Raw genomic sequence first — 15,864 nt, 5'->3', positions numbered from 1 at the left:
TATCAGTTTGTTAACGAAATGGACAGAGCCTGCGTTTTCCCCCTAAAAGTGACTTTTAATGGTGGTTTTTGCGTTTAAATGATGGGTGTTATCATTCACAAGGGTCCCCGACACAATGCACACAGCCTGGAGCAATGGAGCAGCGGCTCGGCCTTTTTCCCACTTTTGTCCATTTGCCTATCAGTTTGTTAACGAAATGGACAGAGCCTGCGTTTTCCCCCTAAAAGTGACTTTTAATGGTGGCCCTTGCGTTTAAATGATGGGTGTTATCATGCACAGGGTCCCTTAACACAATGCACACACAGCCTGGAGCAGTGGAGCAGCGGCTCGGCCGTTTTCCCACTTTTGTCCATTTGCCTATCAGTTTGTTAACGAAATGGACAGAGCCGGCGTTTTCCCCCTAAAAGTGACTTTTAATGGTGGTTTTTGCGTTTAAATGATGGGTGTTATCATTCACAAGGGTCCCCGACACAATGCACATAGTCTGGAGCTCGCTGGGGTCCTGCATATGCTTTAATCACACTTTTGTCCATTTGCCTATCAGTTTGTTAACGAAATGGACAGAGGCTGCGTTTTCCCTCTAAAAGTGACTTTTAATGGTGTTTTTTTAGTTTAAATGATGGGTGTTATCATTCACAGGGTCCCTTAACACAATGCACACACAGCCTGGAGCAGTGGAGCAGCGGCTCGGCCGTTTTCCCACTTTTGTCCATTTGCCTATCAGTTTGTTAACGAAATGGACAGAGCCTCCGTTTTCCCCCTAAAAGGGCCTTTTAATGGTGGCCCTTGCGTTTAAATGATGGGTCTTATCATTCACAAGGGTCCCCGACACAATGCACACAGCCTGGAGCAGTGGAGCAGCGGCTGGGCCGTGTTCCCACTTTTGTCCATTTGCCTATCAGTTTGTTAACGAAATGGACAGAGCCGGCGTTTTCCCCCTAAAAGTGACTTTTAATGGTGTTTTTTGCGTTTAAATGATGGGTCTTATCATTCACAAGGGTCCCCGACACAATGCACATAGTCTGGAGCTCGCTGGGGTCCTGCATATGCTTTAATCACACTTTTGTCCATTTGCCTATCAGTTTGTTAACGAAATGGACAGAGGCTGAGTTTTCCCCCTAAAAGTGACTTTTAATGGTGGTTTTTGCGTTTAAATGATGGGTGTTATCATTCACAGGGTCCCTTAACACAATGCACACACAGCCTGGAGCAGTGGAGCAGCGGCTCGGCCGTTTTCCCACTTTTGTCCATTTGCCTATCAGTTTGTTAACGAAATGGACAGAGCCGGCGTTTTCCCCCTAAAAGTGACTTTTAATGGTGGTTTTTGCGTTTAAATGATGGGTGTTATCATTCACAGGGTCCCTTAACACAATGCACACACAGCCTGGAGCAGTGGAGCAGCGGCTCGGCCGTTTTCCCACTTTTGTCCATTTGCCTATCAGTTTGTTAACGAAATGGACAGAGCCGGCGTTTTCCCCCTAAAAGTGACTTTTAATGTTGGTTTTTGCGTTCAAATGATGGATGTTATCATTCACAGGGTCCCTTAACACAATGCACACACAGCCTGGAGCAGTGGAGCAGCGGCTCAGCCGTTTTCCCACTTTTGTCCATTTGCCTATCAGTTCGTTAACGAAATGGACAGAGCCTGCGTTTTCCCCCTAAAAGTGACTTTTAATGGTGGCCCTTGCGTTTAAATGATGGCTCTTATCATTCACAAGGGTCCCCGACACAATGCACACAGCCTGGAGCAGTGGAGCAGCGGCTGGGCCGTGTTCCCACTTTTGTCCATTTGCCTATCAGTTTGTTAACGAAATGGACAGAGCCGGCGTTTTCCCCCTAAAAGTGACTTTTAATGGTGTTTTTTGCGTTTAAATGATGGGTCTTATCATTCACAAGGGTCCCCGACACAATGCACATAGTCTGGAGCTCGCTGGGGTCCTGCATATGCTTTAATCAAACTTTTGTCCATTTGCCTATCAGTTTGTTAACGAAATGGACAGAGGCTGAGTTTTCCCCCTAAAAGTGACTTTTAATGGTGGTTTTTGCGTTTAAATGATGGGTGTTATCATTCACAGGGTCCCTTAACACAATGCACACACAGCCTGGAGCAGTGGAGCAGCGGCTCGGCCGTTTTCCCACTTTTGTCCATTTGCCTATCAGTTTGTTAACGAAATGGACAGAGCCGGCGTTTTCCCCCTAAAAGTGACTTTTAATGGTGGTTTTTGCGTTTAAATGATGGGTGTTATCATTCACAGGGTCCCTTAACACAATGCACACACAGCCTGGAGCAGTGGAGCAGCGGCTCGGCCGTTTTCCCACTTTTGTCCATTTGCCTATCAGTTTGTTAACGAAATGGACAGAGCCGGCGTTTTCCCCCTAAAAGTGACTTTTAATGGTGGCCCTTGCGTTTAAATGATGGGTCTTATCATTCACAAGGGTCCCCGACACAATGCACACAGCCTGGAGCAGTGGAGCAGCGGCTGGGCCGTGTTCCCTCTTTTGTCCATTTGCCTATCAGTTTGTTAACGAAATGGACAGAGCCGGCGTTTTCCCCCTAAAAGTGACTTTTAATGGTGTTTTTTGCGTTTAAATGATGGGTCTAATCATTCACAAGGGTCCCCGACACAATGCACATAGTCTGGAGCTCGCTGGGGTCCTGCATATGCTTTAATCACACTTTTGTCCATTTGCCTATCAGTTTGTTAACAAAATGGACAGAGGCTGCGTTTTCCCCCTAAAAGGGACTTTTAATGGTGGTTTTTGCATTTAAATGATGGGTGTTATCATTCACAGGGTCCCTTAACACAATGCACACACAGCCTGGAGCAGTGGAGCAGCGGCTCGGCCGTTTTCCCACTTTTGTCCATTTGCCTATCAGTTTGTTAACGAAATGGACAGAGCCTGCGTTTTCCCCCTAAAAGTGACTTTTAATGGTGGCCCTTGCGTTTAAATGATGGGTCTTATCATTCACAAGGGTCCCCGACACAATGCACACACACTGTAAAAAAGAAAAAGTTGAGAAAACTTAAAATATCAAGGCAACATGATGCAAGAGATTTTTGAGTTTTCTCAACTTTTGCCAGCTGTTGTTGACTTAACTAAGGTTTTTAAGTTTTGCCAAGAGTTCTGCCAACTTGGATCTTTTTGTTCACTTTATGAGGATAATACTGTGAGACTAATTAAGAATTTCTTGCTTGAATGCGATGTATTTCTACCTTCACCAAACACAGATTTTTGTGTTGAATTAATAAACAATTTTTCCCATCAATGTCATGTATTTCTACTTTCTTTAAATATAAATATTCTTGTTGTATAAATACACAATTATTCCTCCAATGGCATTTATTCCTTGATTCACCTAACACAAATATTCTTGTTGAATAAATAATACAATTTATTTTGGCTATAATTTTACATTCAAAACTGCTCAATATATGGATAATTAATAATACACACTACAGCTGAATGTTGTCAAGATTTTTTTTATTCAGTTTACCAGTGAACAACAGTAAAACCATCATTAATGCATGTGTAAAAAAACAACATACATACTGTTCTATTAGTCTAATATTAACATTTGGAGTGAATCTTCCTCCATGCTGAGAATTTGAAATTGACACTGAACTGAAATGTAAATGTTTACATGTGAACAGCCATTCTAGCCATTTGGTTACTTTTTTTTTTGCATATACACATCCAAGCTTAAAGATTACTTAAACTGTAATGTATTTAACAGTTGAAACACTATATGCACCCCTTGGCAACTGCCAAATGATTATATATTCCAGAGGTCAAAGAGATTAACTTGTTTGTTGCAGATTATGAAACGTGCATACTGTTCTATATTCTAGTAACATTTGGGGTGAATCTTCCTCAATGCTGAGTATTTTAAATCAATGCTAGTCTTACTGAACACGTACTGTATATAATGATTACCCTCCACCCCCCCTCATGGTTGGCGGCTTCTGAATTTACACATTAACACTGAATTACTTTGTGCCATTTGTTGACTTTACATGTGAACAGCCATTTTTCTTGTTTTTTGCATATACACATTCAAGCTTTACTTAACAATAATGAATTTAACAGTTGAAACACTAGACACCCTTTGGCAACTGCTGAATTATTATATAATCCAGAGGTGAAGCATATGAACTTTGTTTTGTTTTACATGAGTGTAACAACAATGCACTTAAACTTCAATAACAGTCACAGTACAAGCTTCGCTTTCAGTGACCTTGTGCGCTGTGAGCATCGAGAGCCACCGAGCGAAAAAAAGATGGTCTGAATTGCCTCAAAGGAGTACCTCATCTGTTTTGGAAAATCAATGTTGAGGGCATACAGGAGGCCGAAGAGGTATGCCATGGCAGTAGAGAGGTTTGGAATATTATGAAGCACAATGTCCCCTTCCAACACAACCGCCTGGTCTCGCACAGTGTTGTCGGCTTCATCATGTAGCACAGAGAGGATGGCAACAGATGCACCTTGCACTGGTGCCAAAATGTCGGTGTCCTGAGGAAGGAGAACAGGTACATTATTAAGAGCTTAGAAAAAGTAAGACAGTAGAAAGAGTCATTTTATGAAAAAAAAAATATGTGTGAATTCTGAAAAGGTTAATGCTAAAGCTGAAAAGTATAACTTGTAAGCAGAGATGATTGGCTTCATAACGGCTAAAAGAAGTTGAAATGTTAAAAAAAAGGCAGAAGAACATGGGCAGCTATAAACTGAAATCTGACAGCCAATGAAAACTGCTAAAGCCAAGAATAGATTTAGTAGTTTAAGGAGGGTGATTTACATGAAGTAAACAAGTTGGTGTAAAGGAAGTAGTGAAGCTGTGCAAAGAGCCCATTGTAACAATGGTTCTGCTTTTAAAACAAACAAAAATGACAGCCAAAAAAAGCCTTACTCTTAGAGGATCATCTTTCAAATTTTGTCTCTCAGCTTTCAAATTAATGATTTGTTTAAGAAAGATTAAAAAAAATAAAAAAACATTCAGACTAAATACATTTATACTGATGAAATTAATTATTTAGTACCACGCTATACTAATTTGCCATTTAACTTGTGGAGGTATTAACCAGAAAAAATAAATCTCTTTCTTTAATCAATGTAACCCACCAACCTTGTGCTGAAACACCACCCAAAATGACCAACTGTTCCCCTCAGCAGAAAAAAAGGGATCTGAAGTGGAAAAGTCCAACCCTCACCCCAAAATCATCTGGACTGATAAACTGCCCTGGGGAGGTGTACTTACATTTTGGATTAACTACTCCTTAAAAACATCTTGTGAGAATAAGTAATTAGCTGCATGACCTGAATTATTTGTCTTTCCTGCAGTTACTTTTACTTACCAAGCACTTCAGGAAAAACGTGGTTGCATCTTCGCGGAGGTAGATAGGCAGGCCTCTCAGTGCTGCTGTTTTCCGGTGGGACACAATGTCGGATGTCTAAAAGTGGAAAACATAAGTAGTTCAATTAGTATAGTACTGTAATGTTGTCATTCCTAATAAGTATATTCATGCTCTTCTAAAACTGCCAGGCAAAAGAGCAGTTCACTGACCTGATCATCAAGTTGATCAAGGAGGTCCTCCATCTCCTGACCAAAAGCTCCTTTCTTAGACCTGTAGATTTTCAGCAGGCCAGGCCCAAACTTGTCAAGGGATGCATTGAAAGTCCCCAGGAGGTCTTTGCTCGTGATACGATGAAATTCCTTAGATATCTTAACAAGAAAACCAAAAAAATATTATCAATTTTCAAACCATAATGTCAGAATTTCTTACAGGAAGTTCCTGGGTAACTTGTTATGAGTCTGCACCATGTTAAATATCTGACCATTTTTCTGTGACCTGTGAAAAAGTGGATTACATACTAAAATGCACCACAGGAAATAAAGAACCTCATTTTTAACCATGGATTTTGAGGATTAAAAATTAAATAAAAAGGGTGACTATGCCACATCCATAAATTGCAGAAAGTGAATTACTCCTTGGAAGACATAAAAAAAAACACACATTCTTACCTGATTATACATTTTACTTTTGTCTTCTTGTTATTATTGCAATTTATTTCTACTGTTTAGACAAGCAAGTAAAAAAGGATGTTACCATGACAGTTTCAACTGAGACGTCGTCGTCTTCATCAGAGGTGTCATCCAACGTTCTGCTGATGTGTCATTCATCAGCTGGCCTCTGGTCTCTGAAGGAGGGAATCCCAGGTATGTCATACCTGGGATTCCTTCCTCCAGAGACCACCCAGGATGGAAGGTGCGTGGCCAACTCGGCAGACCAGCTGGTAAATGACACGTCAGCAGCACGTTGGATGACGCTTCTGAGGAAGAATGAAGTCTCAGTAGAAAATGTCAACATAACATCTTCTTTTACTCGCTTGTCTGAACAGTAGAAATAAAAAAGAATAGATCCTTACCTCTTCACAAGAAAACAGAGCAGGCCACCTTTCCTGGATCTCAGATACCATCGGCTGACACTCTACCACCTCCCTTCGCCTGAGGGAAAACGTCAGCTCCATCTTCTGTTCTATCAATGTTGTGTTCCTGTTCTTCTTCTTCATTTCATCGACCAGAGATACTCTTTCCTCTTCAAGGGTAGAATCATCATGGTGTTGTGGGTAATCTGGCACATGATTGACCTCTCCACGTTTGGGCTTTTTCAGGGTAAATGGACTGTCATCTTCCCCTCCACCTTTTCTTTTCTTGTTTACATTTACCTCATTGCATCCTGCCTGGCGAAGCTTTGACCTGTAGTTTCCAAGTTTGTACTTGATACTTGTTCTCCATCCCTCGTAGCCTGTGACACCAAATGGCTCTTTCAGACATGGATACTTCTGAATGAGCGCAGCGGCAACTGACTCAAGCTCATCTTTCTCAGGGTAGCTTTTGATTTCAAAAATTGCTTGTGCAATTTTATCCAATATCTCCATCTTCATGTCTCTTGTCACTTCAACGCCCTTCTTTGTCTTTTCATGTGTGTCATTGGCCTTAGACAATTTCAGCTCCACATCATATGCAAACTTGGGGATTGGGAATGGAGATGGCCACTCTGCGACTTGCCTTAATGTGGTCTGGATAGAATCGGTCCAACTAGGCCTGAAATCCTCAGAGTGAACACTGATTGTGTCCTGAGAGGAGACTGAACTAGTGGATTGGTTAAGTGGAGACAAATCACAGTTCCACATGACATGCAAGACTGCACGCACAGCTGGTAATTCTGACATCTCTGTTAAGTTGCAGAGTGCATTTCCAAACTCCGGATCCTCAAACTGTAGTGAGAAATCTTCTTGAAGATTGAGTCTCTCTTTAAGCATATTAATCAGGCCCTCCACAGATGTTGGGACTTCTGGAAGCTGGATTCGCCGGGCATCTCTGGAGGAAAGAACGACCCGAAGTAACATAGTCTGAAAAGAGGGGAGAGAGAAAAGTGGGAGAAAATGATTAGTCAAACCTAATTAGAAGACAGATTACACCAATGTTGTAGAAAGCTGAAAATTTGAATTTACACAAATTGGGCCCTTCTGGTCCCAAACAGCAAATACAGTTTTTTTTTATGTTGAGATAATCCCAGTGTCCTCATATGAGGACATCATTTTTTGCAAAAACTACTTCCTGTACAAAGACAAACTTTAGGTATTGTACTTATTAGGTCCTACTTATCCCAGATAGCAAGGAGAAATAAAAAAAATGCACACCAGAAAAAACGCTCGGTCTCAGGAGGTTAATGGAGAAGGAATGTCCTCGGAGTCACCATAAGCTTCCCACCAACTGTGTACGCTGCTAGAGGATGGTAATCCGTCAGCACATCTGGATCCAGGACAAGAAGGTCTGCACAGGTGTTTTCAACAAGTTCATAGGACCTGTAATGTTCCATGTACCAAGAAGAAAGTTTTTTACAAATGAATGCCACCTCCTCTGCATTGACAAGAATGTTTGCAATCTTATGGAACTCAGGGAGGCCACTGCACTGCCCAGAAGACAAAATCATGCCTGCCGCATACTGTGTCCCATCCAGGTGAACCGTTTTAGACAGGGACACACTGTCTAGATGTGGGTACTTCTTCTGTATTTCATACTTGAGAGATGGATCCAATTCTGAAACCCTGACCACCTTCACATTTTCAACATACAGTTTTGGCTTGAAAAGGATCCCACTGTCCAGGTGGTAGGCTATCATTTGCTGATGTTTCGTGGACAGAGTGAGCAGCACATTTTTCCAGTTGCGAGTGTCATGGACAACCTTTTTAAAGTAGCTATGCTTAGCCTCATATCGCATTGTCCATAATTCAATCAAAGGCCCATAGCAGCGAATAAGTTGCGGGTAGTGGTCGATAAAATGATGTTTCGGCCTCAGTCTGAACTCTGGAAAGGTACTGGTGAGCAACTTGTGATGATCGAGTAGTTTATAAGATAAATAACACAGTGCTTCTTCAGAAAGCCTACTTGACACAACAATGTCAAGAATTTCCTTGAGGTCCATTAAAATCACCCAAGCTGGCTCCTGTTCTGGTATCTTGCGTCCAATCACAAAAGGAAGTAAACGAAGCAGTGTCCAGTTTTCATGCCCGTTTCCCCCCACTGTCCCCTTTTCAAAGCTTGCTTTTGGAATTTTGTGGGGCTTGTTTACTTTGTCTTCATACTTGTAGGGAAATGATGTTATGCAGTCATTTAACTCATCAAATGTAATAAAGCGTTTTGAAATCAGATTTTTCAAACATAAGGATAATTCCACAGGGATGACCCCTTCCAAAAGATCATGCAACAGATCTGGAGGAAATCCAGTTATTGGGTGAAAAAACAAGAGATGTTTGCCCAGTACACATTCACTTTTGACCCCCTTAACACTTTTGAGGTTGCCCCCCTGCTTAAGCTCTTCCAGAAACAAGTTATGCTGATCAACACTTCTCAATTGAAAATCATTAACCTCAGTGGTTGCAATTTGGCCCCGACTAATCAAACAAAACCGACAGAAATTTTCAACATTAAAACTTTCAGAAAAGCCAGCAAGACCATGCGCACCGAGGTTGTCAGCACATACACAATACACAGTGCTTTTAACAAACTGGCCCACAACTTCAACAAAAATTCCCTCTTGTTCTAGGCACTTTATATCTTTAAGCAATGGCTCAAGAAACTTTTCATAACCATATTTCTTTATGTCTACACTTTTACCCAAGACAGCCAACTGAATTGAAGTGAGACTCGATCTGAACCTGGCTGGTAAATTTAGAACCACCCAATATACTGCCGTAATCTTATGAACTTTTCTAGAGGTCCCCAATGGATTACACACTTCAAATTCATCAATGTATAATCCCAAACTGATACAAGTGTTTTGTTCTCCCAGTAGCTTATTCTCCTTGTAATACTTGCCGTCTTGAAAAGACTTAAAGTGCCCAGATAAAGCTTCTTGATTAAATACAATTTTGTCAAAAAAATCTGTACACCCAAGTAAAGTCTCAAGTACCTTAGTGACAGATATATATACAAAAGAGTTTTTATGGGCTGCGTTGTACAGATATTCTGTGGGTTCAATAACAGGAAAGTGCCCTTTGAAGTATATATTCCTTCTGTGATCTGTAGATAGGGAACCTTTCTCTGATATTGTTAAAAGGAGTGGATTAGTTTGAGCTATAGCACTTGAAATTTCTTGCAAAACACAATCATTTACTTCAATTTTATGTTTAGAAAGGATCTCTTTGACACTGTTGAAAGTTTGAGTGTTAGAGAAAGACAGCAGGTTATGCAAATGTTCTACAATCTTTTGTGTTGCACTTCGAGAAACGTGCAACACAGTTTGCATAGACAAAAAGAGAGAGGCTAATTTGTGCTCAAGTGTCTCACTATCTACATCCTCCACAGTATCTACAACCTCATTTAGTCCCACAACATCATGAGCTGATGTCCCTGCTTCACTATCAGCTTGTTCACCATCAATTATCTCATCTTCAGTAACAGTTCTTTGTATTGTTCGGAAATCCTTAAGTGTCCAGTTTTTATGGTTTCGACTTTTGTGAGAACTGAAGGTTGGGCGAGTGTTTGTTTTAAAGGTACACCTTAGAAAGGGACATTGTACAGTTTCTCTGTTCTTTAAATGATGTCCGAGATGGTTCCAAAACGTTTTTTCACTGCAAATCTCTTTAAAATCACACAACTCGCAGTGAAATGTTACACACTCCTGGATTTTCACTGACGCGTGTGATCTCGAGAGGTGTGATCTCAATGATCCAAGTGTTTTAAATACACAAACACAGTTGGTGTGTGTGCAAGGCCAGTGTGCACCTTGACCGTGGCGAAGGCGAAGATGTTTCAAGAGGGTCACTTGACTGGAGCTGGAGAATTTACAAAGCCGGCACTGCATGGAATCCACCACTGAAACACAAGAGACACAAATAGCATGAATAGCATTTTCACAACAGCCTCTACACGTAATTTAAGATAGAATACTGATATGAAAAACTTAAAAGTTAGTCTGATAATAATTATTGTAATAACACCAAGCTGTACTGGTCTGAAAGCCAACTGCAACAGCCGTTATATAAAAAAATAAATAAAACAACCATAAATAACACAGAAGGAATCCCTTGTTGCAGGAGCTAAATAGCCTATATCAACAAGCCAAAAATAGAGACAAGAAAAAAGTCTATTGGGAATTGTCTTTCATTCATGAATATAATCTGTAAATTAATTTTAAAATGTAAATTTGATTTTAAATTATAACTAGGCCTATGACAAGCAACAAAAATGCAAACATGAATTCAAACATTTGTTTTTAAAAACACCAACCATAACCATGTTATAACTTCATAAAATAAAACAACATTTAAAATAATGCATTCTGATCGGTACATTGTAAAACATTATTGATGTAAATGTGGTGATTTCTGTACAGCGCTGCTCCTCTCCTCCTTCACACAGCTTTAACTTACTCTTGATTCAAACTAATGCAGCTGCCCAATTGTTAGATTACACCAGTGAGACCAACAGCCTATCTCCTAAAAAAGAATCGAGCAACCCGGCGACAAACCTCTAAAAACCTGCGGATGAGTTAATTAACGACCGTTACCACCCCGGCAGAACTACGTAGTTCGGCCGGCCAACGGAGCTCTCCAGGCGGCTTGCTGCCTCTGCGAGGTCCCCCACCTCGGGGGGGCCTTGCCACAACGTGGAGGTTCTCAACTTCGGAGCAAACTTCTAAACAGCCGTCATTTAGACAAACTAACCGCACAATGGGGATCTAAACCCTTACTTTCTCGCATGAAAAATTATTAAAACTTTAAAAAGTGACGAAATAACAGCGCTACAGCAGAAAATAAAACAACAAGTAATGGCGGCGCCGCGGAGAGGTCGCGATAAACGAACACCATCGTTTGCCGCCTTGTTTAACTTACCCAGTGTTGCACCGGATAAAAAATGCACAACGTTGGCTTTTCATAATGAATATAGTTCCCGAATTACTTACACCACTGAAATGACAGCCCACATGCCTGCATAGCTACATAGCTGCATAGCTGCATAGCTACCCCATGTGAAAGCGTCTGCATGACGACGAGGCGCATGCGAAAAAGTTACCAACAACAACAGACAATGACCCTACAGTAAAAACAAAGTCAACCATGCACTAATTCAGCGTGATGGAAGTAAAAACACGCTTATCTTACCTGCTGGAGCGAAAGTTTGGCCAGCTCCCACCACGCGGTTTCTGCTCCACAAAATGTCGGACGGGCACACCTTCAGCAAAGCGCGGTTCAAACTGGTCCAGGCTTGTGTGCGCATGCGCAAAAGAGCAAATGACGGAGTTGGCCCAACTCAACTCAAAAATCTGCTTATAGATTTACAATTTCTTGTTGAGCTGACTTAAAAATAGTAGTTAAGTCAACAATGGGAACAATTTGCTGGGCAGACAAGAGTTTATAGATTACTTATTGCAAAGCCATATTTCTGAGTCTGTTTAATTTCAAAATTGTAATGAGATCAACAATTGCTAGTTATCGTTTTTACAGTGCAGCCTGGAGCAGTGGAGCAGCGGCTACTCCGTTTTCCCACTTTTGTCCATTTGCCTATCAGTTTGTTAACGAAATCGACAGAGGCTGCGTTTTCCCCCTAAAAGTGACTTTTAATGGTGGTTTTTGCATTTAAATGATGGGTATTATCATAAACAAGGGTCCCCGACACAATGCACATAGTCTGGAGCTCGCTGGAGTCCTGCATATGCTTTAATCACACTTTTGTCCATTTGCCTATCAGTTTGTTAACGAAATGGACAGAGGCTGCGTTTTCCCCCTAAAAGTGACTTTTAATGGTGGTTTTTGCGTTTAAATGATGGGTGTTATCATTCACAGGGTCCCTTAACACAATGCACACAGAGCCTGGAGCAGTGGAGCAGCGGCTCGGCCGTTTTCCCACTTTTGTCCATTTGCCTATCAGTTTGTTAACGAAATGGACAGAGCCGGCGTTTTCCCCCTAAAAGTGACTTTTAATGTTGGTTTTTGCGTTCAAATGATGGATGTTATCATTCACAGGGTCCCTTAACACAATGCACACACAGCCTGGAGCAGTGGAGCAGCGGCTCAGCCGTTTTCCCACTTTTGTCCATTTGCCTATCAGTTCGTTAACGAAATGGACAGAGCCTGCGTTTTCCCCCTAAAAGTGACTTTTAATGGTGGCCCTTGCGTTTAAATGATGGCTCTTATCATTCACAAGGGTCCCCGACACAATGCACACAGCCTGGAGCAGTGGAGCAGCGGCTGGGCCGTGTTCCCACTTTTGTCCATTTGCCTATCAGTTTGTTAACGAAATGGACAGAGGCTGCGTTTTCCCTCTAAAAGTGACTTTTAATGGTGTTTTTTTAGTTTAAATGATGGGTGTTATCATTCACAGGGTCCCTTAACACAATGCACACACAGCCTGGAGCAGTGGAGCAGCGGCTCGGCCGTTTTCCCACTTTTGTCCATTTGCCTATCAGTTTGTTAACGAAATGGACAGAGCCTCCGTTTTCCCCCTAAAAGGGCCTTTTAATGGTGGCCCTTGCGTTTAAATGATGGGTCTTATCATTCACAAGGGTCCCCGACACAATGCACACAGCCTGGAGCAGTGGAGCAGCGGCTGGGCCGTGTTCCCACTTTTGTCCATTTGCCTATCAGTTTGTTAACGAAATGGACAGAGCCGGCGTTTTCCCCCTAAAAGTGACTTTTAATGGTGTTTTTTGCGTTTAAATGATGGGTCTTATCATACACAAGGGTCCCCGACACAATGCACATAGTCTGGAGCTCGCTGGGGTCCTGCATATGCTTTAATCACACTTTTGTCCATTTGCCTATCAGTTTGTTAACGAAATGGACAGAGGCTGAGTTTTCCCCCTAAAAGTGACTTTTAATGGTGGTTTTTGCGTTTAAATGATGGGTGTTATCATTCACAGGGTCCCTTAACACAATGCACACACAGCCTGGAGCAGTGGAGCAGCGGCTCGGCCGTTTTCCCACTTTTGTCCATTTGCCTATCAGTTTGTTAACGAAATGGACAGAGCCGGCGTTTTCCCCCTAAAAGTGACTTTTAATGTTGGTTTTTGCGTTCAAATGATGGATGTTATCATTCACAGGGTCCCTTAACACAATGCACACATAGCCTGGAGCAGTGGAGCAGCGGCTCAGCCGTTTTCCCACTTTTGTCCATTTGCCTATCAGTTCGTTAACGAAATGGACAGAGCCTGCGTTTTCCCCCTAAAAGTGACTTTTAATGGTGGCCCTTGCGTTTAAATGATGGCTCTTATCATTCACAAGGGTCCCCGACACAATGCACACAGCCTGGAGCAGTGGAGCAGCGGCTGGGCCGTGTTCCCACTTTTGTCCATTTGCCTATCAGTTTGTTAACGAAATGGACAGAGCCGGCGTTTTCCCCCTAAAAGTGACTTTTAATGGTGTTTTTTGCGTTTAAATGATGGGTCTTATCATTCACAAGGGTCCCCGACACAATGCACATAGTCTGGAGCTCGCTGGGGTCCTGCATATGCTTTAATCAAACTTTTGTCCATTTGCCTATCAGTTTGTTAACGAAATGGACAGAGGCTGAGTTTTCCCCCTAAAAGTGACTTTTAATGGTGGTTTTTGCGTTTAAATGATGGGTGTTATCATTCACAGGGTCCCTTAACACAATGCACACACAGCCTGGAGCAGTGGAGCAGCGGCTCGGCCGTTTTCCCACTTTTGTCCATTTGCCTATCAGTTTGTTAACGAAATGGACAGAGCCGGCGTTTTCCCCCTAAAAGTGACTTTTAATGGTGGTTTTTGCGTTTAAATGATGGGTGTTATCATTCACAGGGTCCCTTAACACAATGCACACACAGCCTGGAGCAGTGGAGCAGCGGCTCGGCCGTTTTCCCACTTTTGTCCATTTGCCTATCAGTTTGTTAACGAAATGGACAGAGCCGGCGTTTTCCCCCTAAAAGTGACTTTTAATGGTGGCCCTTGCGTTTAAATGATGGGTCTTATCATTCACAAGGGTCCCCGACACAATGCACACAGCCTGGAGCAGTGGAGCAGCGGCTGGGCCGTGTTCCCTCTTTTGTCCATTTGCCTATCAGTTTGTTAACGAAATGGACAGAGCCGGCGTTTTCCCCCTAAAAGTGACTTTTAATGGTGTTTTTTGCGTTTAAATGATGGGTCTAATCATTCACAAGGGTCCCCGACACAATGCACATAGTCTGGAGCTCGCTGGGGTCCTGCATATGCTTTAATCACACTTTTGTCCATTTGCCTATCAGTTTGTTAACAAAATGGACAGAGGCTGCGTTTTCCCCCTAAAAGGGACTTTTAATGGTGGTTTTTGCGTTTAAATGATGGGTGTTATCATTCACAGGGTCCCTTAACACAATGCACACACAGCCTGGAGCAGTGGAGCAGCGGCTCGGCCGTTTTCCCACTTTTGTCCATTTGCCTATCAGTTTGTTAACGAAATGGACAGAGCCTGCGTTTTCCCCCTAAAAGTGACTTTTAATGGTGGCCCTTGCGTTTAAATGATGGGTCTTATCATTCACAAGGGTCCCCGACACAATGCACAGAGCCTGGAGCAGTGGAGCAGCGGCTACTCCGTTTTCCCACTTTTGTCCATTTGCCTATCAGTTTGTTAACGAAATCGACAGAGGCTGCGTTTTCCCCCTAAAAGTGACTTTTAATGGTGGTTTTTGCATTTAAATGATGGGTATTATCATAAACAAGGGTCCCCGACACAATGCACATAGTCTGGAGCTCGCTGGAGTCCTGCATATGCTTTAATCACACTTTTGTCCATTTGCCTATCAGTTTGTTAACGAAATGGACAGAGGCTGCGTTTTCCCCCTAAAAGTGACTTTTAATGGTGGTTTTTGCGTTTAAATGATGGGTGTTATCATTCACAGGGTCCCTTAACACAATGCACACAGAGCCTGGAGCAGTGGAGCAGCGGCTCGGCCGTTTTCCCACTTTTGTCCATTTGCCTATCAGTTTGTTAACGAAATGGACAGAGCCGGCGTTTTCCCCCTAAAAGTGACTTTTAATGGTGGTTTTTGCGTTTAAATGATGGGTGTTATCATTCACAAGGGTCCCCGACAAGGGTCCCCGACACAATGCACATAGTCCTGGGGTCCTGCATATGCTTTAATCACACTTTTGTCCATTTGTCTATCAGTTTGTTAACGAAATGGACAGAGGCTGCGTTTTCCCCCTAAAAGTGACTTTTAATGTTGGTTTTTGCGTTCAAATGATGGATGTTATCATTCACAGGGTCCCTTAACACAATGCACACACAGCCTGGAGCAGTGGAGCAGCGGCTCAGCCGTTTTCCCACTTTTGTCCATTTGCCTATCAGTTTGTTAACGAAATGGA

At 42.3% G+C, this 15,864-nt stretch overlaps 1 protein-coding gene across 3 annotated transcripts; it reads right to left on the bottom strand.

Annotated features, from left to right (window-relative positions):
- Positions 1 to 3,466: 3,466 nt before the first annotated feature.
- LOC307026849 (uncharacterized protein) lies at positions 3,467 to 11,854 on the bottom strand. 3 transcript variants are annotated; one of them, XM_079694987.1, is made up of 7 exons: positions 11,668 to 11,853; positions 10,289 to 10,378; positions 7,702 to 7,866; positions 6,424 to 7,410; positions 5,561 to 5,719; positions 5,352 to 5,447; positions 3,467 to 4,512 (listed from the first exon to the last, which is right to left on the bottom strand). In XM_079694987.1, the coding sequence occupies exons 4-7, from the start codon at positions 7,405 to 7,407 to the stop codon at positions 4,210 to 4,212; spliced, it is 1,542 nt and encodes a 513-aa protein (XP_079551113.1). In that variant the 5' UTR covers positions 7,408 to 7,410; positions 7,702 to 7,866; positions 10,289 to 10,378; positions 11,668 to 11,853; the 3' UTR covers positions 3,467 to 4,209. The 3 variants fall into 3 exon arrangements, with proteins under 3 accessions (XP_079551113.1, XP_079551115.1, XP_079551114.1); XM_079694989.1 differs by lacking the exon at positions 7,702 to 7,866 and having other exon boundaries at positions 11,668 to 11,854; XM_079694988.1 differs by lacking the exons at positions 10,289 to 10,378; positions 11,668 to 11,853 and having other exon boundaries at positions 7,702 to 8,385.
- Positions 11,855 to 15,864: the final 4,010 nt, after the last annotated feature.

This window comes from Notothenia rossii (assembly GCF_949606895.1).
Source record: "Notothenia rossii genome assembly, contig: scaffold_31, whole genome shotgun sequence".
Taxonomy (NCBI): Eukaryota; Metazoa; Chordata; class Actinopteri; order Perciformes; family Nototheniidae; genus Notothenia; species Notothenia rossii.
The sequence above is the reverse complement of the archived record's forward strand: the minus strand, read 5'-3'. Positions and strand labels throughout refer to the sequence as shown.

Coding starts and splice junctions, on each gene's coding strand:
- LOC307026849 (XM_079694989.1), bottom strand. CDS start 7,407: ATGTTACTTCGGGTCGTTCTTTCCTCCAGAGATGCCCGGCGAATCCAG. Junction 5,720..6,423: donor CTCTGTTTTCTTGTGAAGAG/GTAAGGATCTAT, acceptor TTTCTTGTTAAG/ATATCTAAGGAATTTCATCG. Junction 4,513..5,351: donor CGTTTTTCCTGAAGTGCTTG/GTAAGTAAAAGT, acceptor CTCCTTCCTCAG/GACACCGACATTTTGGCACC.